Genomic DNA, 25,005 nt, shown 5'->3' with positions numbered 1-25,005 from the left:
TGATACCGCCTGAGGGACCTCTTCTAGGTCCCGGCGTAACCACTTGGTCCATACAGTTACAGCCTGCGAAACCAGACCAATAGCAATTATTGGTCTGAAAGCTGATCCAATCAAGGTAAACATGGTGCGAGACATAGCTTCTATCTTGCGATCCACTGGATCTTTAAAAGACGGAGCGTCTTCTAGAGGAATAACCGTGGCTTTATTCAATCTAGCAATTGGTGAATCCACCACAGGTGGTTCTGTCCATTTCTTAATGAGGGTTTCCTCAAACGGATAACGCCTGTTAATGCGTTTAGAAATAGTAGAAATGCGTTTTGGCAGACTCCATTCTTCTTTGATTGGATTGCCAAAACATTTGGGCAATGGAAAAAACCTTCGCCACTAGATGCGTTTTTAGTCCCAAAAGGGATTTCAGTTTCAGCTATTTCTGACGGAATACCCTGTAATCTTAAGGTCTCTTGAGCAGATACCATGAGTGCGTTTACCAAAGCTTCCTCTCTGGCTATGGCTGATGCCGAAACATCCTCCTCACTGTCTGAAAAGACAGTACACGAGACACCAATACCAGATGAAGTACCTGCAACTGCAGAAATAGGCTCAGAGTCTGAATCCGAGGTTTCAGATAATAAGGGGTTAGGCGGGGGTCGCTTACTTGCGCCCTGTCCCTGACAAGCCACTTCCACCCGGGACACAAGCTTCCATAATAGCGGACAATGATTTAATCGTCAGTGGGGTGCTGGAGGATCCCGCAGACCCCTCGAGGGGATCCGGAGGAGATACATGAGTGGCAGGGTCCATGATAATTCAGGACACCTTTGCCAGAAAACACAAAAAAACTTTTTTTTTTTTTTTTTTAAATAAAAAATACCTCTTTTTTTTTTTTTTTTTTAATTTTTTTTTTTTTTTTTTTATGTGTCTCCCCCTAGCGCAATAGCGCCCCTCAGAGTACCTGCTTCTCGATCCCACAGAGAGAGAGAGGGACCCCCAAGGCTCACCAACCGATGCAGTGAAGTTTCCAACCAACTGCAGTCAGCGTCTGTCTTTACAGACTGGAAGGAGCTGTTGCTTTTTCCCGGGTAGAAGGACGTGGCTCCGCCCCCTGTGTACGCCTTCCGGCGTTCCCAGCTCTCCACGAGGTAGCTGGGCTCATGAAACATGGCCGCCCCCATATAGGAGACATTAGACTCCAAAAACATGGCGGCCGGCGTGACCTGAGGACATGCATGCACCTGGTCTACGGCAAAATGGCGGCGGACCGCCGAAATCGTTTTTCCCAGCACATCCACCTGCATCTCTGCTGAGTGGCGATTGATAGATCTACAGGAGATACACTACAAATAAGGTAGGATATACCTCCTATGTCTGCTGTAATGCTACAGTCTGCTGGGTAGAGTGTTAGCTCTCAAACCAAGTCCACTTCCCACAAACACATACTGTATTTACAAGGGGGACTTTTAGTGTCAGATATATACTGACCATGTATGGAGGGGCCCATAATACATACTGCCTCATAACGAGGAAAGAAAAAAGGGAACGTTTACTCACCATACCGAACCGACAGGCACCCTCTCTTCACAATACCCTCTCCACCGGGGTGGGGGTTTGTGGACCACTCCGGACGCCTCGACTCTCTGGTTCCTGGCGTCCAAGCGAGACTTTTAACTCGCAAGGTCAGTCCCTCCACTGGGACTCCGTCGCGGCCGACCCAGCGCGGAGCTCTGGTCTGCACGCGCTCGTAGGCAGAAACCGGGGTGACCACTGGATCTCAACATCCAGCCCGTCGCCCGGCCCCGCATACTTACTTGAATGTGTCGCGGCCGACCAAGCGCAATGCAATGGTCTGCGCGCGCTCGTAGGCCGGCTGGGGTGACCACTAGTGTCGCCCAGTCCGGCGTTTTTTGCTTGAAGATCTCACAGGAAAAACACTGGAGAAAAAACTACCTAAAAAATATTTCTTCTAAAGAAAAAATCTTGCCAGGACCAAAAAGATCCCAGCAAGGAGCTTAGGTCCTTACTCCTGACTAGACAGAAAAAAACTGATTCCCTGTAGCAGAGAGAGGGAGGATATACCCTCAGGGACTGCCCCTAAGGTGGAGCCAGAACGTTTTGTCTTTCTGCCTAGTCCTACTCCTGCGGAGACAACATAACCCAGCTCTTGAGAATCAAGAAGACTACGTCTGTCAATGAGCGATAGAGAAACCTTCTTCGATGCAGCTCCCCCCCAGACCCCCCCTTTTTCTTACCTGAGCCTATTCCTTCTAGCGCTGTGCATGAGCCCAGCCGCTCCAGCTGCTGGCTCTGATCTCAATGGACAAATTGATAGCAGCCGGAGTCATTGGCCAATCATATTCAGTGACACAGGAGCGGTGGGCGGGGCCAAATCCCACTGTCTGTGTCAATAGATGTAGCAGCAGGACTCAGAAACGCGCCCGCGCGGGTGCCCCTATGGAAAGCAACTTTCCGTGGGGGCACTGTTGAAGAGGAAGAGCCAGAAGCGCTGCCAGGGAACCCCAGAAGAGGATGATCAGGGCTGCTCTGTGCAAAATCCTTGCACAGAGCAGGTAAGTATAACATGTTTGATATTTTAATTAAAAGAAAAAAAAAAAACGAACCTTTACAACCCCTTTAAATGATCACTTGACATAGCAACATTGACTGCTTTCACTACATTGACTCTAAGTGATTACATGAGATTAGGCTCAGGCTCTTCTCCCATTTTAAAGCATAACTAGACCTAACTTTAAGAAAACTGTGAGAAGGCAGCTCTTTATTGCAGAATAAACATTCTATGCCCCTTCTGAAAAAATACACACTTACCTGCCCACTTGCAGTTTTCTATTGAATAGAAACTGAGTTGTGCACACGCAGTTCAATGTGCATTCCCTTTACATTATGGCTTTGCTGAAATGATGGACTCCCGTGCACATGCAAGAAATTACATCATGCCCTGCCAGCAAATCAAGAGGCCAAAAACCTGCACCCTGGGGAGAAGATGACAACAGTCAATGAGGAATGTAACACGTCGCTTTGCTGATAGGTGGAGGTGAGTATGTTGGGGAGCTTAGTCCTGATTTAAAAGACCCTAACAGTCCTTGGCCAAATTAAAAAAAAAAAAAACAAAAAAAAACAGTAGAGATGGAGGGTAAGAAACACACAATCCAGTTTTTGTGGTGAATGAGGACATCCTCTGAATCCATCTGGATGTGACTGCTTTTGCCTGCAGGAGAGACCATGGGCAGTGACATACACATCCAAAGGGATGCTTCCAGTGATATATTCTTGTAGGAAAACAGAATTTCCAATATGGTTTGAGACAGTAACAGAACTCCCTGAAAACAGCCTGAACAAAGTCTAAATTTGCATTTGAGAACTTATTTGATTTTTCAGGATTTATGAAAGGTGTGTGTCAAAAAATGCACTTAATTGTTTTAATCTATGTACCGTAAAAAGAATTCTACAAAGAAAGTTCACAAAATATTTTCTAATATACTAGACTAAAATATTAAGACACAATCTATGAAGCATTCTGATTACTTTTTCTCATTACAGCAATTTAAATGAAGGCAATGTGGAAGAGAAGCTTTTATTACGAGGATTAAAGACGAATAATACTTTATCAAAGTTAATGAGATTGATGCTATGAATTATATTAAAACAAAATGTAAGATTTGTCATAAAATTACATTTCAAAACAGAAAATATTTAGTAAAAGAAAGAAAACTTGTCTACTAGTGAGCTGAATAAAATAAAAGAAAAAGGGGGAAAGGGTGGATAGAGGAATTTGGATGCCTGGATGTAATGTTAGAAAAATTATTAAATGGTCGAAGATTGACTAAAGTATTGTGGTCTATTCAGCTACACTACCTGTATATGGATGGGATACCTAACCTCACACCCCTGTGAGCTTGTTGAACATCTAAATCCAAAACCATAGATATTAATAAAGAATTGACCTACCCCCCCTGGTGTAAAAAGTCAGATACTGATGTTGGATAAAAAAAAAAAAAAAAAACTGGCTTGCCTTCAGCCTTCCACTTCACCCCCAATCGTGTTCAGTAAGGCTGATGTCAGGGCTCTGTGTGGCCACTTGAGTTCCTGCACATCAAACTACCCAAACCAAGTCTTTTGGGAGCTGGCTTTGGACCCAGGGGCACAGTCATGCTGGAAGAGAAAAGGGGCTTCCCCAAACTGTTACCACAAGGCCGGAAACTCACAATTGTGTAAAATGTCTTTATATTCTGTAGTATTACCAGTACCATTCACAGGAAATACCTGGGTATCTACAACATTTTGGCTATATAGTGTATAAAGTAAGGGAACCTCTCTTCACCTAGAATATAACTGGCTACATCTTTAAAGTGTTTCTTCCTGCAAGCAAAAATAAATGTTTACCTACAGAACATCCTAATCCTATACGTGAAGGGTGTACACTCAGTTTTGTACAGTTTTCCTCTGTCACAGCAGTCACTGTGGGAAATCTTACTATCAGAGATAAATTCAGACATCTGGAGGGGGTAAACAAAAGAGTTTGGTAATATCTTAATGTTCTTTTTTTGCTCTGAGTTTATTAGGTAATAAAGTCATAGCTCCCAACTGTCCCTGATTTCGAGGGACTGTCACTCTGTCCCTCTTTCCTCCTCATTTGTCCCTCATTTTGGTGTGATCTATATAGTTTTATATAAAATGCATTATTTATCTTTCAAAGTACTGAACTTTTCACCCAATTTCTAAATTGCTGCATTTGCAAATTTCAAAAGCCAATGTAAAGGAATAGCAGTAGTAAAAATAAAAGCACTTTAACTAATCATTTTTTGGTATAATTCTCCTTTAAGGGGGTGTGGCAGGGGGTATATCCTATCCCGCCATACTTTTGCCAATAGGTGTTCCTCATTTCTATCTCAAAAAGTTGAGAGGTATGTCAAGTTTATGTCTAGGCATTTCCTAAATGTACTCCTAAACCTCCTTTTAAACATCTCAGCATACATTTTTTTTCCATTACCCTTTTCCTGTATTGAGAAACAACTTTTATTACTCCTTGCGAAATTAACACCAGGCTGGCAAAACTTATGCTGGGGCAGCCACTGGGAGTTTAGTTCCTATTGACTTAAGCGCACCACCAGATTTATACTGTACATATTCCAAGAGCTCTTTTCCTAAACACAGTGAAGTTGATTTACCTAAAGTGGTTGTAAACCCACTTTAAAGACTTTTACCTATAGGTAAGCCTATATTAAGGCTTACCTATAGGTGCTATAAATATCTCCTAAACATGCATAGTTTAGGAGATATTTACAGTGCATACAGCCGATGACATCGTTGGCGCATGCGCTCTGAAGGAACTGCCACCCGTGCCGTTCCTTCAGAGCCCTGTGCCGTAAACGGCGGCTCCGGCGCGCATGCCAAACAGATGGCCGGAGGACGCGATCCAGTAAGCAGGACGGCCGAACATGTCGGCCGTCCTGTTGCTGAGCAGGCGGCACTGCAGGGGCTTCGTTTTTAGGTAAGTACTTAATAATGAGCTAGTATGTGATGCATACTAGCTCATTATGCCTTTGTCTTTACAGGTTTTTTTTCACATTTTTTTTGGGGGGGTTTACTTCCTCTTTAAGGCAAATAAGACTCTGCACTTTGCAAGTGCTGTTGCACTCATTTTTCACAAAGCTTAGTGAATGTGGTAAAACTCTGCTGGCTTCCATCATCTTATTATGTGCAAGCAAAAATGCAGTTTTTTAAAAATTTCCTTGTACCTGATTAAGTATTATTTACAAAGAAAAGTGTCATGATATTCACTAACCTCTGGGATAAATGAGTACAAATGGATTTGTGAAGTGCACTGTCTATTTGCCTTTGGTAAATCTACCCCAGTAAGTTGGCAGGTTCTTGGGTGTAAAGGCAGCAGCATTGTTTTCATGGGAAATAAATCAATGTGAAGACAGAGAGGGATGGGAGATAGGTGGAGATCTGACGTCCAGCAGTAAGAGCTGTCAACACTGTTTGGGATTTCAGTGTGGCTGAGGCACTCTGTTGTCAGCAAAAACAGGAAATTAGGAGCTTATCGGATTTGGTCAAAGGGATGGTAGAAGAAGGACAGAGGCTTTGGTCCTTAACAGCATCCCTATCCCTGTGTAAAACCAAAAATGTTTTTTACAGGACAAATGCACCATTTCAGTAACTTGCCTCAAAGAGGTGACAACAACCTTGTGAGTAAGGGAGGGAAGGGGAATATCCCTGATTAGTTGCAAAAAGCAGTTTTTGAAATGCTAAAAGGACAAAATTTAAATCCCATTCATAATAAAAAAAATAAACACTTCTATGATTTTTACAATAATCTCCACCTTGTTTCTTTAATTCAAACTTTGTCAGATCAAACACAAAAATGTTGTAATCTAAAGCCAGTGATATCATCTTTAGCAAAAGATCAAAATTCAGCTTTTATTATTTTTAATTCCCAAAGATGAAAGGGGAAACATTTTTAATTTTCGTTGTTCAGAATGAAAATGGTCAGAATTACACACCAGGCAAGACACGATTAATCAATATCAGAAAAAAATATCAGCATAAATAACAGAACCACATTTAGCTATAGAACGCATATAGCTATAAAAGTCTTCATTGCTGTTACTTACTGCAAGATGAAAGCTACTTTTATTTAATAAAAAAAAAAATATATATATATATATATATATATATATATATATATATATATATATATATATATATATATATATATTGTTATATCAGGTTATGGGCAACTTTAGACTACAATGAACTGTTCAAAATCATACCACCTTATGTCTTTGTCCTGATAGCCATTGTCAGCCTGGACTGAATGTGAGGGAAAATCCACAATGTTGAGTTGTCACCACAACAGGACAAGAGGGGATACACTTCAATGGGGGACACTGGTTGTGGTGAGAACTGAGATAAGATTTCCCTCCCATTCTGTCTATAGGACAGGAGATTAAGAAAAATTGGACACAGGCAGCAAAGCAAAAACCAGACAGGAGTTTAACCATGCTCTATTCTGAAACTCTAAAACAATAAAATAAATAAAAAAATTATATATATAGTATCCCACAAAAGTGTGTACACCCCTCACATTTTTGTAAATATTTTTTTATATCTTTTCATGTGACAACACTGAAGAAATGACACCTTGCTACAATGTAAAGTAGTGAGTGTACAGCTTGTATAACGGTGTAAATTTGCTGTCTCCTCAAAATAACTCAACACACAGCCATTATTGTCTAAACCGCTGGCAACAAAAGTGATTATACCCCTAAGTGAAAATGTCCAAATTGGGCCCAAAGTGTCACTATTTTGAGTGGCCACCATCATTTTACAGCATTGCCTTAACCCTCTTGGGCATAGAGTTCACCAAAACTTCACAGGTTGCCACTGGAGTTCTCTTCCACTCCTCCATGAGGACATCACGGAGCTGGTGGATGTTAGAGACCTTGCGCTCCTCCACCTTCTGTTTGAGGATGCCGCACATATGCTCAATAGGGTTTAGGTCTGGAGACGTGCTTGGCCAGTCCATCGCCTTTACCGTCAGCTTCTTTAGCAAGGCAGTAGTTGTCTTGGAGGTGTGTTTAGGGTCGTTATCATGTTGAAATATTGCTCTGCCGCCCCAGTCTCTGAAAGGAGGGGATCATGCTCTCCTTCAGTATGTCACAGTACTTGTTGGCATTCATGGTTCCCTCAATGAGCTCCCCAATGCCGACAGCACTCATGCAGCCCCAGACTATGACAATACCACCACCATGTTTGACTGTAGGCAAGACACACTTATCTATGTACTCCTCACCTGGTTGCTGCCACACACGCTTGACACCATCTGAATCAAATACCTTCATCTTGGACCAGGACATGGTTCCAGTAGTCCATGTCCTTAGTCTGCTTGTCTTCAGCAAACTGTTTGTAGGCTTTCTTGTGCATCATCTTTAGAAGAGGCTTCTTTCTGGGATGACAGCCATGCAGACCAGTTTGATGCAGTGTGCGGCATATGGTCTGAGCACTAACAGGCTTACCTCCCACACCTTCAACCTCTCTGCAGCAATGCTGGCAGCACTCATACGTCTATTTCCCAAAGACAACCTCTGGATATGATGCTGAGCAAGTGCACTCAACTCCTTTGGTCGACCATGGTGTGGAATGTTCTGAGTGGAACCTGTCCTGTTAAACCGCTGTATGGTCTTGGCCACCGTGCTGCAGCTCAGTTTTAGGGTCTTGACAATCTTCTCTTAGCCTAAGCCTTCTTTACGTAGAGCAACAATTATTTTTTTCAGATCCTCAGAGAGTTTTTTGCCATGAGGTGCCATGTTGATCTTCCAGTGACCAGTATGAGAGTGAGAGCAATAACACCAAATTTAACACACCTGCTGCCCATTCATACCTGAGACCTTGTAACACTAACAAGTCACATCAGGAGTGGAAGAGGACTCCAGTGGCAACCTGTGAAGCTCTGGTGAACTCCATGCCCAAGAGGGTTAAGGCAGTACTGAAAAATAATGGTGGCCACTAGAGATGGACGAACATCGGCCGGGGCGGTTCGCGAACGTCAGCCCCGAATTTTCTCAAAAGTCTGCGAACCGCAAGTTCGCAGCGGGCCCCAGCGACTTTAATGGGAGGCGAACTTTAAAAACCTTTAGGTCATATTTGCAGCCACAAAAGATGTACTAGCTGTGCACAAATAGTCCCAGCACATGGACAATGTCATAACAGAAGTATTGCAATTGGAAGAGTTGCCCTAAAATATTATTTATTTATTTTTTTACAGCAAAAATTTTATTTTATTTTTTTCATAAATCAGCCAGAACTGACAGCAGCCAGTAAATAGATTGTCTAATACATATAGGGTCTATTCACACATCTGTAAAATGGGTCCGCATCCATTCCCCAATTTGGCTGAACCTTTACAGACCCATTGTTTTTCATTTCCAGTCTGAAAAATTAGGCATTCACAGGATAAAGAAGTAAGTGTCGGCCATTCCAGGCCCCAAAAATTAGCCCACATGCGTTTACCTGACAGCTAAGAATGTAGTATTCTGTGGCTGAAGGTACAATAGGCATTCACAAGTAACAGAAGTGTCGGCCATTCCAGGCCCCAAAAATTAGCTCACATGGGTTTACCTGACAGCTAAGTACGTAGTGTATTTGATGGCTAGAGGTATATTAGGCATTAACAAGATACAGAAGTAAGTGTCAGCCATTCCAGGCCCCGAAAAGTAGCCCACATGCGTTTACCTGACAGCTAAGAACGTAGTATTCTGTGGCTGAAGGTACAATAGGCATTCACAAGTAACAGAAGTAAGTCCCGGCCATTCCAGGCCCCAAAAATTAGCTCACATGGGTTTACCTGACAGCTAAGTACGTAGTGTATTTGATGGCTAGAGGTATATTAGGTATTCACAGGATACAGAAGTAAGTGTCGGCCATAAAAGGCCACAAAAATTAGCCCACATGGGTTTACCTGACAGCTAAGAACGTAGTGTATTTGATGGCTAGAGGTGCATTAGGCATTCACATGATACAGAAGTAAGTGTCGGCCTGTATAGGCCCCAAAAATTAGCTCACATGGGTTTAACTGACAGCAAAGAACGCAGTGTATTTGATGGCTAGAGGTACATTAGGCATTCACACAGTATACAGAAGTGTCGGCCTGTATAGGCCCCAAAAATTAGCCATTCAATGTGCGTTGCCAGTGATTTGCAATAGCACCCCAAACGCTGTGCGATGCCACGATTTCCACCTGCCGAATCGCAGTAACATCGCACAAACAATGCATGACGCCCATAAAAGGTACAAGAGCTTCTTTGGGGCGTCATGCATTGTTTGCGTGATGTTACCGCGATTTGGCAGGCGGAAATCGCTGCAACATCGCACAGCGTTTGGGGTGCTATTGCAAATCACGGGCAACGCACAGGCGTCCCGCGATTTGCAATGATTTCTGAATCGTGGGCAGAATCGCAGTGATTCTGCCCGCAATCGCTACGCTCACATGTGGACATAGCCTAAAGTTCACCGGTCACCAGAGACTGCCATCAGTACCACCGTGCACCATCGCCTGTCACCCGTCACCCATCAGTGACCATCGCCCGTCACCTGTCACCCCATTAATTACCGTCACCTGTCACCCCATCAGTCACCGTCACCTGTCACCCTATCAATCATCGTCACTTGTCACCCCATCAGTGATTGTCACTTGTCACCCCATCAATCATCGTCACTTGTCACCCCGTCAGTGATTGTCATCTGTCACCCCATCAATCATTGTCACTTGTCACCTCATCATCGTCACCTGTCACCTCATCAATCATTGTCACCTGTCACCCCATCAGTCATCGTCACCTGTCACCCCATCAGTCATTGTCACCTGTCACCCCATCAGTCATCGTCACCTGTTTGCCATATACATGCAATCACTTACTGACCGCCTAACGACTATATGCGTCGGCCATTAAAATCTAAATACTGGGGTTATGGCAGCAGATAGCTGCCATAACCCCGGTATTTTTTTAAACGGCGGGCGGTCGGCTTTCAGATAAGGCTGGTCCCAGTGGCAGATTCGCCGCGGAATTACCCTTACGGTGCAGGGGAAGAGGTGCCCCCCCCCTCCTGCCGCGTCCCAGACGTTTTCCCAGCTTACCGGACCCGCCGGCAGCGGGGAAAACTATCCGGTCCCGGATCCTCAGAGACAGGAAGTCGAGTGAGGGCAAGATGGTCCTCACTCGACTCTATGGTCTTGGAGGACCGGAGCTACGTAAAAAGACGTTGCCTAGCAACCGGTTTAAAGCGGTAGTATCCCGCTTTTTTCACTTTTACCTTTTAAGGCTTACCTGTAGGTACAAATAATATCTCCTAAACCGGCACGGTTTAGGAGATATTTACAGTGCATGCAGCCGCTCCCGCGAGCGGCGCATGCGCTCTGAAGGTCCGGGGGGACCTTCAATTAAGTTGCCGGGAGCTTGCGGGAAAAATCACTCCCGCGCGCATGCGCGGGAGTGACGTCATCGCGGCTCCGGTCAATCAGCGTGCCGGAGCTGTCTCTTCCGGCCAATCCGCGCGCCGGAGCCGCCGGAGCCGCCGAACCCGGAAGAGACGCCGAGGGATCATGGCAGCGCCGCATCGATGTACGGGGGTCCGTGTCGGGGCTTCGTTTTAAGGTAAGTTACACATAATGGGCTAGTAAGCGATGCATACTAGCTCATTATGCCTTTGTCTTGCAGGTTTTTTTTTTTTATTTTTTTTTCTATAGGGTTTACAACCGCTTTAAAGGGCCGCTTTTTTTTTTTTTTTTCCTTTTTCAACGATTTTTTTTTTCTTTTTTAGTGTAGTTGTGAGGTCTTTTTGACCCCCAGATCTCACAATAAAGAGGACCTGTCATGCCTATTTCTATTACAAGGGATGTTTACATTCCTTGTAATAGGAATAAAAATGATCAAAACATTTTTTTTTTTAAACTGTGTAAAAATAAAAAAATAATAAAATAAATAGGAAAAAAAAAAAATTAAAGCGCCCTGTCCCCGTTAGCTCGCGCGCAGAAGCAAACGCATACGCAGGTCCCGCCCACATATGTAAACGGTGTTCAAACCATACATGTGAGGTATCTCCGCGATCGTTAGAGCGAGAGCAATAATTTGAGCCCTAGAACTCCTCTGTAACTCTAAGCTAGTAACCTGCAGAAATTTTTGAAATGTTGCCTATGGGGATTTTTAAGTACCAATGTTTGGCGCCATTCTGTGAGCATGCGCAATTTTGAAGCATGACATGTTGGGTATCTAATTACTCTGCCCAATATTATCTTTCACATTATTGAAAAAAAATTGGGCTAAATTTACTGTTTTCTTATTTGTTAGTTCAAAAAAGTGATTTTTAAAAAAAAAAAACGCATTTGGAAGACTGCTGCGCAAATATGGTGTGATAAAAAATATTGCAACAATCTCCATTTTATTCTCTAGGGTCTCTGCTAAAAAAAATATATAATGTTTGGGGGTTCTAAGTAGTTTTCTAGCAAAAAAAATGATTTTAGCTTGTAAACACCAAGTGTCAAAAATAGGCCCAGTCTTAAAGCGGAGTTTCAGCCATTTGACTCACCTGTCCAATGGTCCAGCGATGCGGCCGCCCGAAGCCTCGATCCTCTCCCTCGGCGCCGGCATCACTGCTGTGGGCACCCGGCTGTGACAGTTTGCGGCTTCACAGCCGGGTACCCACTGCGCATGCGCGAGTCGCGCTGCGCGCCGTGATTGGCCGGCAATCTTCTGGGACCTCTGACGTGTCCCAGAAGATTGCAGGGAGGGAGGGGGAGAGGAGAACTTCCGCTCAGGGCGCCGCGGCGCTCCGAGCGGAAGTGGGAGCGGGTACCTGTCAAAACTAGGTACCCGCTCCCCCCCCAAAAAAAATGACATGCCAAATGTGGCATGTCAGGGGGTAGGAACACCTAAAGCGGAAGTTCCACTTTTGGGTGGAACTCCACTTTAAAGTGGATAAATGGACAACTTTGTGAAAAGTGCTACTTGGATGTTAGGCCTATGTATGAGGCCAGGCTGTGAAAAAGTGTTACACATGTGGTATTGCCATACTCAGGAGGAATAGCAGAATGTATTTTGGGGTGCAATTTTTGCTATGTACATGCTATGTGTTAGAAATATTGCATAAATGGACAGCTTTGTGTGTAAAAAAAAATGTGTTTTCATTTTCTTTCCACATATTCCAAAAACTTGTGGAAAAAAATGACATATTCAAAAGACTCATTATGCCTCAAAAATTATACGTTGGGCTGTTTGCTTTTCAAAATGGGGTAATTTTATGGGGGTTTCCATTGTCCTGGTGCTCCAGGGCCTTCAAAAGTGCGATTGGTTGTCAGGAAATTATATGTGTAATTTGTGCTCCTAGAATGCCGGACGGTACTACTTGGATGTTAGGCCTCTGTATGTGGCCAGGCTGTGAAAAAGACATCTCACACATGTGGTATCGCCATACTCAGGAGGAGTAGTAGAATGTGTTTTGGGGTGTAGTTGCAAGTATACATATGCTGTGTGAGAGAAATAACCTGTTAATACATCAATTTAAAAAAAAAAAAAAAAAAGAAAATCTTCATTTTGCAAAGAGTTGTGGGAAAAAATGACAACTTCAAAAAACTCACCATGCCCCTTATTAAATACCTTGGAATGTCTACTTTCCAAAAAGGGGTCATTTTGGGGGTATTTGTACTTTCCTGACTTTTTAGTGTCTCAAGAAATGAGATAGGCCTTCAGTACATCAGGTGTGATCAAATGTGATAAATTTTCAATGATTAGCACCATAACTTGTGGACTCTATAACTTTCACAAAGACCAAATAATATACACTTATTTGGGTTATTTTTACCAAAGATAAGTAGCAGTATAGATTTTGGCCAAAATTTGTGAAGAAAAATTACTCATTTGCTAAATTTTATGACAAACAAAGAAAAATGTGTTTTTTCACAATATTTTTAGTCTTTTTTTATTTATAGCACAAAAAATAAAAAACCCAGTAGTGATTAAATACCATCAAAAGAAAGCTCTATTTGTGTGAAAAAAAGGACACAATTTTTTTATGGGTACAGTGTTGCATGACTGAGTAATTGTCATTCAAAGTGTGAGAGCGCTGAAAGCTGAAAATCAGTCTGGGCAGGAAGGGGGTGAAAGTGCACTGTAGGCAAGTGGTTAAAAAAAAAAAAAAAAAAAACATTGATATTGCTATTTTAATTTCTCCCTCATATCCCCATTTAGTTAGCATTTAGTCAATAATGAGGAGCACCAGGTATCCCAAATCTTATGGTATTTCTTTAAACATCCTCTATTCATATATAGTACTTTTTCATATGGCAAAATTTGGTTAACCGCTATTAACCAATTTTTTATGGTAGGGGGTTTTGGTTGTGTCCACTTTATTGTTATGGTTTTCCTTGCCAAAAACAGTGTTTCTCTAAGAATTATTCTACAATGCACAGACCACACCTTCTCGTCCAGTATACCCAATAAACAAACCTCTGGAGTCAAAGGTAAATAAAACAGATGTCGATATACAAACAATCTTTTGCCAAAAACTTATCTCAGGGCATAACCACATGACGCGCATAAAATCTGCTCGAGGAGGACTACATCTCAGACATTTAGGAGATGCCGTGCGATGCATTGCATATAGTCTACTAGGAGTAAGATAGGATTGATGTATCATATAAAGTTGTATTAACCTATTGTTTACTGCAGGTGACACATATAGATGGGAGGAGCATGCCTCCTCCCAATCTTCATCAGATAAATTGGGAATTATTTCCTGCCATTTAGTTCTAATTATCATTGGGTTCATACCTGAGTTATTCTTGCCTAAATGTGCATATATTTCAGATACCAACCCTTTGGGGCCTTGAGATCTCAGAATTCAAATCATGGGGTATCTAGAAAATCTAGCTCCCAGGACCCCAAATTGTGCTTGTAGTGCATGTCTCAACTGCAAATACAGTGTGTGGTATATCATGTTTCAGTTGTATATCTGAAAAGGAATACATGTAATTTATATCATATACATCTGCCAGGGCATAAATCCCTTTATGTTCCCAAAATTGGTAATCCATTGTTTCAAATGTATAAACATTGGATTCCGCCATAATGGGAGATCTATATTGATCTGGGTGTTTCCTTCTACACGTTTTACCTATCTCCACACTGTACGTGCCAAGGTTAGTATTGGTACATGTTTACACTTCAGCATGTTCAGAGGTGCCTCCAAAGCTATAAGTAAATTATCAACTTGTAGTACTTGAGCTAGGTGTGACTCCACCATCTGTGGTGTTACTGCTGTTACCCAACTAGTAAGATGCTTAAGCTGTCCCGCTAAATAATACCTATACATATTAGGCAGTGCCATCCCTGCTTCCATTTTAGCTCTTTGAAGAGTGGTCAATCTAAGTCTATGCCTACCCTTCCCCCAAATAAACGTGGTAAGAAAGCATTTTTTTAAAAAAAGGTTTTAGGGATATGGACTGGCATATGAGAAAGGACATACAAGCATTTAGGTAATATAATCATCTTGATTAAGTTTATTCTGCCTTCCACTGAAAATGGCAACGACATAAGAGAAGATTTTTGCCAGTTAATCTTAAGGCCTGAGTAAAGGCCAAATGTTTCTATAATATGCATAGCAGCTTCTAGAGATCCGTGAGCATCGCTTAAGTAAAGGATAAGATCATCAGCGTATAGACCAACTACATCTGTCCTTTCTGCCAATGGAATTCCCCTTATAGAGGGAGATTGCCATAGGCGGAGGGCCAAAGCTTCTATAGCTACTGCAAATGAAGCGGTGACAGCGGGCATCCCTGTCGGGTGCCCCTGTTTAATTGTATGGAATCAGATAAGAGACCATTCACCAGAAGTCGAGAAGAAGGACTTGCATACAATACAGCCACCCATGTGCAGAATTTCTCTCTAAAGCCAAACGCCTTCAGAGCGGCCTGCAAAAAAAGGCCACTCAAAAGAGTCTAATGCCTTTGCTGTATCAAGGGAGGCCAATACACTCAAATCTGGTAGTTGGTCTCTAAGCTGAGCTATAAGTTCTGTCCGACGAAGGTTTATAGAGGTGGATTTCCCTGGCATGAACCCAGTTTGATCTGGATGTATAATATTAAGAATTACTGTATTTAATCTATGTGCCAAAATTTTTGCAAGAGTTTTATAGTCTGTGTTTAACAGAGATATAGGTCTATAAGAAGCACAATCTTTTGGGTCTTTATCTGGTTTTGGAATAAGCACCACTGTAGCAGAATACATAGTCTGTGGAAACTTTCTTACCCCAAAAGCGGTGCTTAGTACCTGAGCAAACACTGGGGCAAGGATATCATCATATCTACTATAGAACTCTATTAGAAGTCCATCGGGGCCAGAGGCCTTCCCTGCTGCCAAACTTGCTATTGCTCTTCTTATTTCTTCCTCTGTTGGAGTTTCCTCTAATATTTTAACTTGTTCATCAGTTAAAGTTGTAAATTGCAGTTCATTTAGATAAGTTGAGATCTCATCTGTGTTGTACTCGAGAGAGGTGGCATACATATTGGTATAGAATGTGTGGAAAAAGGACAAAATGCCTACCACGTCTCTCACGCACACCCCATCAGAACATTGTATACTCGTTATAACTAAGCTCGTATTTTGTTGCTTCGCCATATGTGCTAAAAAAAACTACTTGAAATATTCCCTAGTTCAAAAAATTTCTGCTGGAATTTAAAGCGGAGTTCCGGGCACAGAAGTAATTTTTTACTAAACATACCCCCGGGACAGTCAGGGCTAGCACATTCCACAATGGCTAGCCTCTGATCTGTCCCGGTTCGCACTTACCTTTTAGAAGAAATACTTACTTAAAAAATTTCTTCCACAGCATTTCCATCTCTCTTGTGGGCAGCTGAAGCCGGCGCGGTCCTCTTCTGTGTCTTCTTCCGCGTCTTCTTGTCCCAGAATGCGCCTGCACCGGCCCCTCTCGTCACTTCCGGTGCGGCGCCGCATTCCTAAACAGCTTCTGGGCATGCCCAGAGCTGTTTAGCAGGGGAATGCGGCGTAGCCCGGAAATGACGAGCGGGGCCGGTGCCGTCGCATTGATTCCTGGGAGCTATGACGTTCAGCTCCCAGGAATCATAGCGAGACAGGAAGTGACGGGGTGAGCCGCGGCTCCGAGGGAGGAAGTACTCTGAGGTGAGTATCTTCGATCTTCAATTACAAGGTAAGTAAACAAAAAAAAAAAAAAAATATTCAATTCCTTTTCAGGTGAGGTCTACCTAGCGGTGGGGCACAAAAAAAAAAATAAAGTTTTTGTGCCCGGAACTCCGCTTTAAATTGTTTACATTTAGCGTTAGCAGCCATGTTTGTAGTATACGTCCTTACTGTCGTTTCCCATTTATCCCTATTGGTTTCAGACGGTAATATCTGAAACGCCCGCTCTGCACTCCTGCACTTCTCTTCCAATTCCTCTGTCTTATAGCTGGTTGCTCTTTTAATATATGAAATTGTTGATCTAAGGGCACCCCTGAGATAGGCCTTCAGAATATCCCAGAAAATCAAATCTCTTGATGATCCATGTGCTTCCAAAAACAACTGCAGTTGATCTGGTATACGGTCATGTGTTCCAATCTGAGTTAACCAGTATGGTTGAAATTTCCAGTTTTGCCTCAAACCCTCAATTCCAGTTGATATGCTCACCAACAATGGTCAGTAGTCAGATATTCCTCGAGTTAAATACTCTACCGAATTAACCCTGGGAATAATTTTATAATTTCCCATAGCCAGGTCTATTCTTTATATGGCCATGCTCAGCGGCAAGTGAATGTATCTCTGGCACACAGTGTCGGTGCCAAGATACATCTGACCACAGACACATGGTCTAGCAAACACGGGCAGGGAAGGTATATAACTTTCACTGCCCACTGGGTGAACCTTCTGACGGCCGTCAAGCATGTAACCCGTGTAGATTTGGTTTTACTGCCACGGATTGCATGCAGGCCTGCCTCTTCTTCTCCTCCTCCTACTCCATCTCTTCCGCTGCGCCACCCAAAATCCCCAGAACCTATTCGACATGCCAGATGAGACGTTGCTGTGTGGAGCAGGGACAGACTGTTAGTGACACAAATCGCTCGCTAATAGGCCCACAAAAGTCCTTTTAAGGACTGGTATAGGTGTACCATTGTTTGGTGTGCAGTATATAGGGGGTGTAATACACTTATAATATACTTTCTAAATAGAAAGCATATTATAGTGGATTTGTATTGTGCAGCATTGTGACTGGTGAGCGGTTCTGCAGCGATACTACAACTACAAAGAGTGGCAAACGCAATTAGAAAAAAGTATTATAACTGGTGTGATAGACCAGTGGCCCCCCCAAAACGACAGATTGAAGCGGGGGGGGGGGGGTTATATATAACAATATATTTTCAAAATCGTGTATTTGGGTACTGCAGAAATTTTGCCTCTGCGTCATCGACGTCACCTTCCCCACCACTAACATTAGAGATCTCAAAATAGGCAGCAACAGCGAGGACCGACCTCCTTTGGCTCATCTGGGTACTGTCGTCAGACTGCTGAGTGGCGGCTGTTGCTACCTCCTCTTCCTGATCCGATGCCAAGAATGGCTGCGCATCATAAATGTCTTGTGATGGATTGGAAAATAATTCCTGTGACTCAAGCGGAGGGTATATGGTTGTGGTGGTGTCTTTGGGGGTGCACACAGCAGAGAGGGAAGAGGGTGCAGATAGAGAGGATGAGGAGGGTGCAGAAGAGGAAGGCTGAGTGAGCCACTCAACCAAGTCTGGTGCATCCTTTGATGTAATCGAACGCACCTTCTGCAACTTCCCACTTAGGCTCCGGCCTGGTGCTCCTGCCCTACCCCTACCACCTCTGCGGAAGGGCCTGCCTCTTCCTCTGCCTGTCATTTTTTAAATGACCCTGTGACAAAAGTCTCTAGAGAAGCGTAGTATATGTGGAAGAAGGTATATAACACCCCGCTTAAATCTGTCATTTTGGGGGCCACTGGTCTATCACACCAGTTATAAAAAAAAATTCCCAGTAACTTTTGTCACTGTGTGTAGCAGAGTTAACGCAGCGAAACTGGCAAAATTTCTGCAGTACCCAAATACACTATAATATGCTTTCTATATTAGAAAGTATATTATAAGTGTATTACACCCATATATACTGCACACCAAACAATAGTACACCTATACCAGTCCTTAAAAGGACTTTTGTGGACCTATTAGCTAGCGATTTGTGTCACTAACAGTCGGTCCCTGCTCCACACAGTAACCTCTCCCTACACTGATAAGAGGCAAAATGTAAAATGGCAGCCAGATCACGTCTATTTATAAAGGTAGGGGGTATGTCCATGTGCTGAAATGTCTCAATTGGCTGTCCTGTACCACCTGATGGATGTGTCATGGGGCAAAGTTTTTCACAATGTAAAAGAATATGGCGGTCGCGAACATCGCCATATGTTCGCATGATCGGCGAATGAGCAAAGTTCGCCACGAACCGACCGCTGGGCAAACCGCAAGGCCATCTCTAATTACTAATTCAGTCTGCCAGTCACACCAGTGTTGTTTTATAGCTTTATAGCACTGAGATGGTTTGTTTTTGAAGATTGTCCAATCCCATATTCCATTGTTTCACACTAAAAGTGTCTAGGGGTTCATTTAACCCTCAACCAAATAAATAATATTAAAGTGTATTTCCTTCTAGACAACTGATGCCAAGCCACGGTGCCACCATTATAGGAAGGAAAATCATTGAGAGAAATAAATCGTAAATTGAAGCTTAACCTTGAGTAAATCTTATCTTATTGGATAATACACCATTTTTTTGGTATTGGATACTTGTATGTGTAATATTACTATATTTGTGAGCTTGTGAATGTGACCACATAAGGATATCCTCAAGGTTAAGCTTCAGTTGACGATTTATTCTGTCAAGGATTTCCTTTCTCTAATGATGGCTTGGGTTCAGGTACAGGTGTCATCGACGTGGTAGAGTGCAGGTAACGTTTTCTTTCTATAACGTGACTGACTGAGTGTCGTGCCAACTCAAGAGCTTATAACGCAGCTCTAGCATTAACTCAACAAACACACACACACACACAGTGTGTGAGTGTGTGTGTTGAGTTAATGCTAGAGCTGCGTTATAAGCTCTCGAGTTGTCACGACACATACACACTGTGTGTTTAGTTGACTGGCAGTGGCAGGGGCAAACACAATCATCATCACAGCGAACCTGGAGCATTTTATATTTTTTATAGCTTTTCTGGCACTGGAGATGGAGAATGGCTTGTTTTCAAAAATGGTCCATTTTGAATGTTCATTCACACACTCAGTGTCTGTCTGTACTCTGTAGCAATAGCAAGTGTAGGGGTTCCCTCAACCAAACAAATACTAAAAGGTAAAAGTGTATCTAGACAACTGAAGGCAAGCCTGCCACGGTACAGGAAGGAACATCCTTGAAAGATTAAATCATACATTGTAAAACCTTGATTAAATCTTTACTGGATCACAAATGCACACAAACCTGACCTAACCTCATGTGCCTTGAGTTGTACCAGTGCCAAAACTTTCTCATGATTCTGATGCAGACAATCGTGTTGTGTGTAGATTTGTGATCCCATAAAGATTTACTCAAGGTTTAAGCTTCAGTTAACGATTTACTCTGTCAAGGGTTTTCCTTCCTCTAATGGTGGCTTGGCTTCTGTTGGGTTTTATTGTGGTATAGACTGTCTGCAGGACAGGTAACGTTTTTTGCAAAGTGACGTAAGTGACAAATCGAGAGCTTATTATATAATATATATATATTTATAACTCCCCTCTAGCAGCCATCAACTCACTTGAGTTGACTGGCATTTGCAGGGGCAAACAAACATCACAATGAACATGGAAGTTCTGCAGCAGTGCACTATGCTCCAGGTTCACCTTGAGGTTTGCAACTAGTCAGAAAGTGCTCTGTTTTGTAGAGAACAGGTTATGGCACACCTGGAATTTATTGCAACATTATATTCACATTAAGGATTTATATATAATGTTTTGTGGGAATTTATGATGACCATTTTGACAAGAATATTAGCTTGGCTGACTTCTATCTTGGCTTTAAAGTAGAACTATAGGCAAAACTTTTTTTCATTTTGGATAGAGCAAGGGAAGGTTCTTTAATTATTACACCTGTAAGGTTTATTTTTGCCATGTTGCCCCCATTGTAGAAATTTACCCTCATTTTTTGTCCCAAACGGAAAGTGAGAGGAAAATGGAAATCCCACAAAATTTGGGGGTTTTATTTTACTTTCAATGATAATGGTAAAAACACAGGACAAATAGAGATGGTGAATCTCTCCAACATGGGACAACACAGAGACAGCAATAAACACTGACTGATGTTCTAATACAGCTATGTCCTTTCCAAACATGGCCCTCCAGCTGGAAGCTGTTCAGGAACTACACTTGCCATCGTGCCTATTTATGTCTGACTGTGTGAATGTCATGGATTTACAATGCCTCATGGGAATTGTAGTTCCTGAACAGCTGGATGGCCATAGTTTGGACACCCCTGTTCTAATACATCTCCTCTCCTCCACTCTATCCAAAATCAAAAATAAAAGTTTATATTAATATTTTCTTTTCCTTTATGAAGAAGTAAACTGTACTACTACAGTTTGATGCCATACTATTTTACTGTTACTTCTAGTAAATAGTGTTGTTGTCTGTTTCTGCTATGCTATTTTCAGACTTTCCTATATTTATGCAGTGCAAGTGCACTATGCAGGGCTTGCAAGCCATGCCAGGGAAATGTCCTTTAAGAGCAAATGATTCTTTAATTTGTGACTGCTTGATTGTTTTTCTTTGTTTTTTTATAAAGTTTTGAAAAGCATTGGGCAGTGTGCTGGGCATAGGAATTGGGCAGTAATCATGATGCATCGCAGAATCTAATGGAATCGAATCGTGAGACGAGTGAAGATGCGCAGACCTAGACAAAATACCACTTTCAAACAGCACAGAGACACTAACAAATCAAGACAGAAGATGAAAATACCTTTTTAGTTGTTCTGCATGCTGCCAAGGGGTACGTTGTGACTAAGGGCATTCCAGGTCATTGCGTGCCGGCGAGACATTTTCTTGCAGGCTTGTCCCCCTCCGGACAAGGGGGCACCATCGTGGCTAGACTAACTGTAACCTGCTCACGCTCGTAGGCCAGACTGGGGGGACCATAAGGATCTAGATTATCCAGTATAAAGCCCCAGCCAGCATCATTGCTTGTAGATCACCAGAAAATTATTCCCTGAACACTAGCTAGCAAGTGAGTAAAGAGAAATAAAAGAAAATATTCTGAAAAGAATAAAAAAAAAAAAAAAACAAAAAAAAAAACAAAACAAAAAAAACAAAAAAAAAACAAAACAAAAAAAACAAAAAAAAAACTGAGACCGGAATCCCAGCAGGAAACCTAGGTCTACTCCTTCTTTAGGCAGAAAACAAACTGATGTGCTGCATTGTGCAGTGGGGGTTTATGCCTGGAGGGACAGCCCCCTGGGCGTGTATTCAAATTTTCCTGCCTAGACTACTCCTGATGGGAGGAGCATAAACCCACTCAGCTCATGGAGATGAGGCTGCGTCTGTCGGTGGACGATAGAGAAAACCTACCGTTAGTTTACCGGTAACGGTCTTTTCTTCCGAGCCTTCCAGGACGGCCCAAACAGTGAGAGATGATAGGCTCCTCCCTACCAGAAACACAATCAATTACAATTTGTTAAAAGGCCCCACCCTTCCCTCTGGCCCTCAGTTGTAAAAAAAAAAAAGTATCTTCCACAACCATTTTCCAAGGGAAGTGTTTGTCATAATTCTATAGGTACTTACCACCTAAGTTTATTCATATTACCATACACCCTTTTAACAAGGGCGGGTAGGCCGGCCGTCCTGGAAGGCTCAGAAGAAAAGACCGTTACCGGTAAACTAACGGTAGGTTTTCTCTCCTCGCCTTCCAGGACGGCCCAAACAGTGAGAGGATAATAGAGATCCTTTAAGGCCTACCTTAGGGTGGGACCACTGCCTGTAAGACCTTTCAGCCAAATGCTAGGTCTTGTTGGGACAGTATTTCAACACGATAATGCTTCAGAAAGGTGTCATGACTGGACCAGGTGGCTGCACAGCGGATCTGTTCCCATGATGCTCCAGCCTTCTCGGCCCAGGATGTAGCAAGGGCTCTTGTTGAATGTGCTTTGACTTTAGCTGGGGCAGGAACACCTGATGACTCATAAGAGGTGGTAATTGCCTGCCTAATCCATCTAAATATTGAAGGCTTAAAAGCCGGCAAACCCTTTCTGGGCCCTGAATGAAGGACTAAGATGATTTAACCTGCTGAAGGATTTTGTTCTGTCTAAGTAAGTGAGAAGGGCTCTTCTCACATCTATACAGTGGAATTCTCCTTCCTTCTTATTTTTTGGTTTATCACAGAAAGAAGGTAGATTTATCTCAGGAGTCCTATGAAAAGAGGATGCTACTTTAGGCAAATAGAGAGGATCTGGCCTTAGGACAATCCTATCTGGAAAAACTACCAAAAAAAAAAAAAAAAAGATTCTTTTATGGAAAAGTACTTGTAGATCACCTACTCTTCTTGCTGTCGTAATGGCTAGCAGGAAGGCCAATTTTAAAGACAAAAATGTAGGGGAGATTTCCCTTAAAGGTTCAAAAGGGTCCTTAGATAAAGCCTCTAGGACCCTGGTCAGGTCCCAAGGAGGGAACCTGTCCTTAACAATAGGGGTAACCATGTTTCTAGCTAACAAAAATCTCTTTTGGCTCTTTTGCTAGACTAGTGTCCAAAAATACAGAAGGAGCCGCTACTTGTACCCTAAGGGTGTTGACTGACACATCCTTATCTATTCCGTCTTGCAAAAAATCTAGAATTTTTGGAATAGAGGTAGAGGAAGAACTGAATTTTTGTAAAATCTTACCTGTAAAATTCCTTTCTCCGAGTTCTCCGACAGTCACCGCCTCCTCTAAGTCATCACTGTTGGGTATTGACTTCCGCTCCACAGGAGTAGCTAGGCATATAGACTTGGTCAAAAACAAAAGGCATTTGCATATACACACCCATACGGGCTGTCCCATCTGGTCAATACCCCCCCTGCAGTGACCACTCCCAACTCTGTTTGGTAGCATAGCAGTAGGTAAGAACAACACAACCCCAAAAGAGGGGTGGGGGCAGCGACTTTTAGAGGACTCAGAGAAAGGAATTTTACAGGTAAGATTTTACAAAAATTCATTTTCTTACGTCCTCCGACAGTCGCCGCCTCCTTTAAGTCATCACTGTTGGGATGTCCCAAAGCAGTATAGACATGAGGGGTGGGAGACGCAACCATAGAAAAGGCAACGCAGTACCCACATCAGAGAAAGGAATCTTACATGCACCGTAAGAGAACCTTCTGGGCAACAGAAAACAATGCTCAACAGGAGCAAGAGCCCAGGAAAGCAAATACCAACAGCCAGGGACCCAGAGAAAACCCAAGGGTCCTTCATGGCACTGCCGCACTGAGAACCTTGCGGCCAAAGGAAGCATCAGCTGATGCCAGAACATCTACCTTTGTAGAATTTTGAAAAAGTGTGCACCGACGACCAAGTCGCAGCCTTGCACACCTGGGCCACCGAGGCCCGATGCCAACAGGCCCATGACGTACTCACAGATCTGGTAGAGTGCGCCTTAACAGGGAAGGGTGGAACCCGCTCCTTCAAGGCCTAAGCCTGTTCAATGGTCTGTCTGATCCATTTGGCAATAGTCTTCCGAAAGGATTCCGTAGACGACAGGTAAACCCTAATCACCCTGACAACATCCAAGGAATGCAGAGCAACCTCCTTAGGATGCTTAGGCTTCGTACAAAGCGAAGGCAGGACAATGTCCTCATTAATGTGGAACTCAGAGACCACCTTAGGAAGAAAGGAGGAATGCGGACGCAAGACCACCTTATCCCGGTGAATCACCAAGTAAGGAGAATGGCAAGATAACGCTGCCAGTTCCAACACCCTGCGAGCCGAAGTGATCGCCACCAAAAAGGCAACCTTCTTAGACAGCAGAGGCAACGATATATCCTGGATGTTTTCAAAGGGAGCACGCTGTAACACGGACAGAACCAAGTTCAAGACCCATGGAGGTAAGGGCTCCTTCCTGGGAGAAGCCAAATGTCGCACACCTTGAATGAAGGTGCGAACCAGAGAATGGGACGCCACAGGGCGTTGGAAAAGAACAGCCAGTGTGGACACTTGGCCCTTAATCGTGGCCAGCGCCAGGCGCTGGTCCACCCCAGACTGGAGGAAAGCCAACACTCTCGACACCGAGTACGAGCGAGGGGAGAACCCTCTGGACTCACACCAGGCGAAATAAGCCTTCCAGGTACGGTAATAGATTTTACCAGAGGAAGTTTTCCTAGCCTTGACAAGGGTAGGGATGACCTCAGGGGAGAGACCCCTATCCCTCAGGACCCGGA

The 25,005-nt window shown here is 43.2% G+C and overlaps 1 protein-coding gene across 1 annotated transcript in view; it reads left to right on the top strand.

Moving 5' to 3' along the window:
- SVOPL (SVOP like) overlaps positions 1–3,644 on the top strand; it is a gene marked incomplete at its 5' end in the record, with an annotated part of 46,153 nt that extends 42,509 nt beyond the window's left edge. The window contains one exon of the mRNA XM_082255451.1: positions 3,553–3,644. Coding sequence (XP_082111577.1) covers positions 3,553–3,564 — 12 coding nt within the window. The 3' untranslated portion in view covers positions 3,565–3,644. The remainder of the gene's footprint in view (positions 1–3,552) is intronic.
- Positions 3,645–25,005: the final 21,361 nt, after the last annotated feature.

The sequence above is a fragment of the Pelophylax lessonae genome (assembly GCF_965119305.1).
Source record: "Pelophylax lessonae genome assembly, chromosome: 4".
Taxonomy (NCBI): Eukaryota; Metazoa; Chordata; class Amphibia; order Anura; family Ranidae; genus Pelophylax; species Pelophylax lessonae.
The sequence above is the reverse complement of the archived record's forward strand: the minus strand, read 5'-3'. Positions and strand labels throughout refer to the sequence as shown.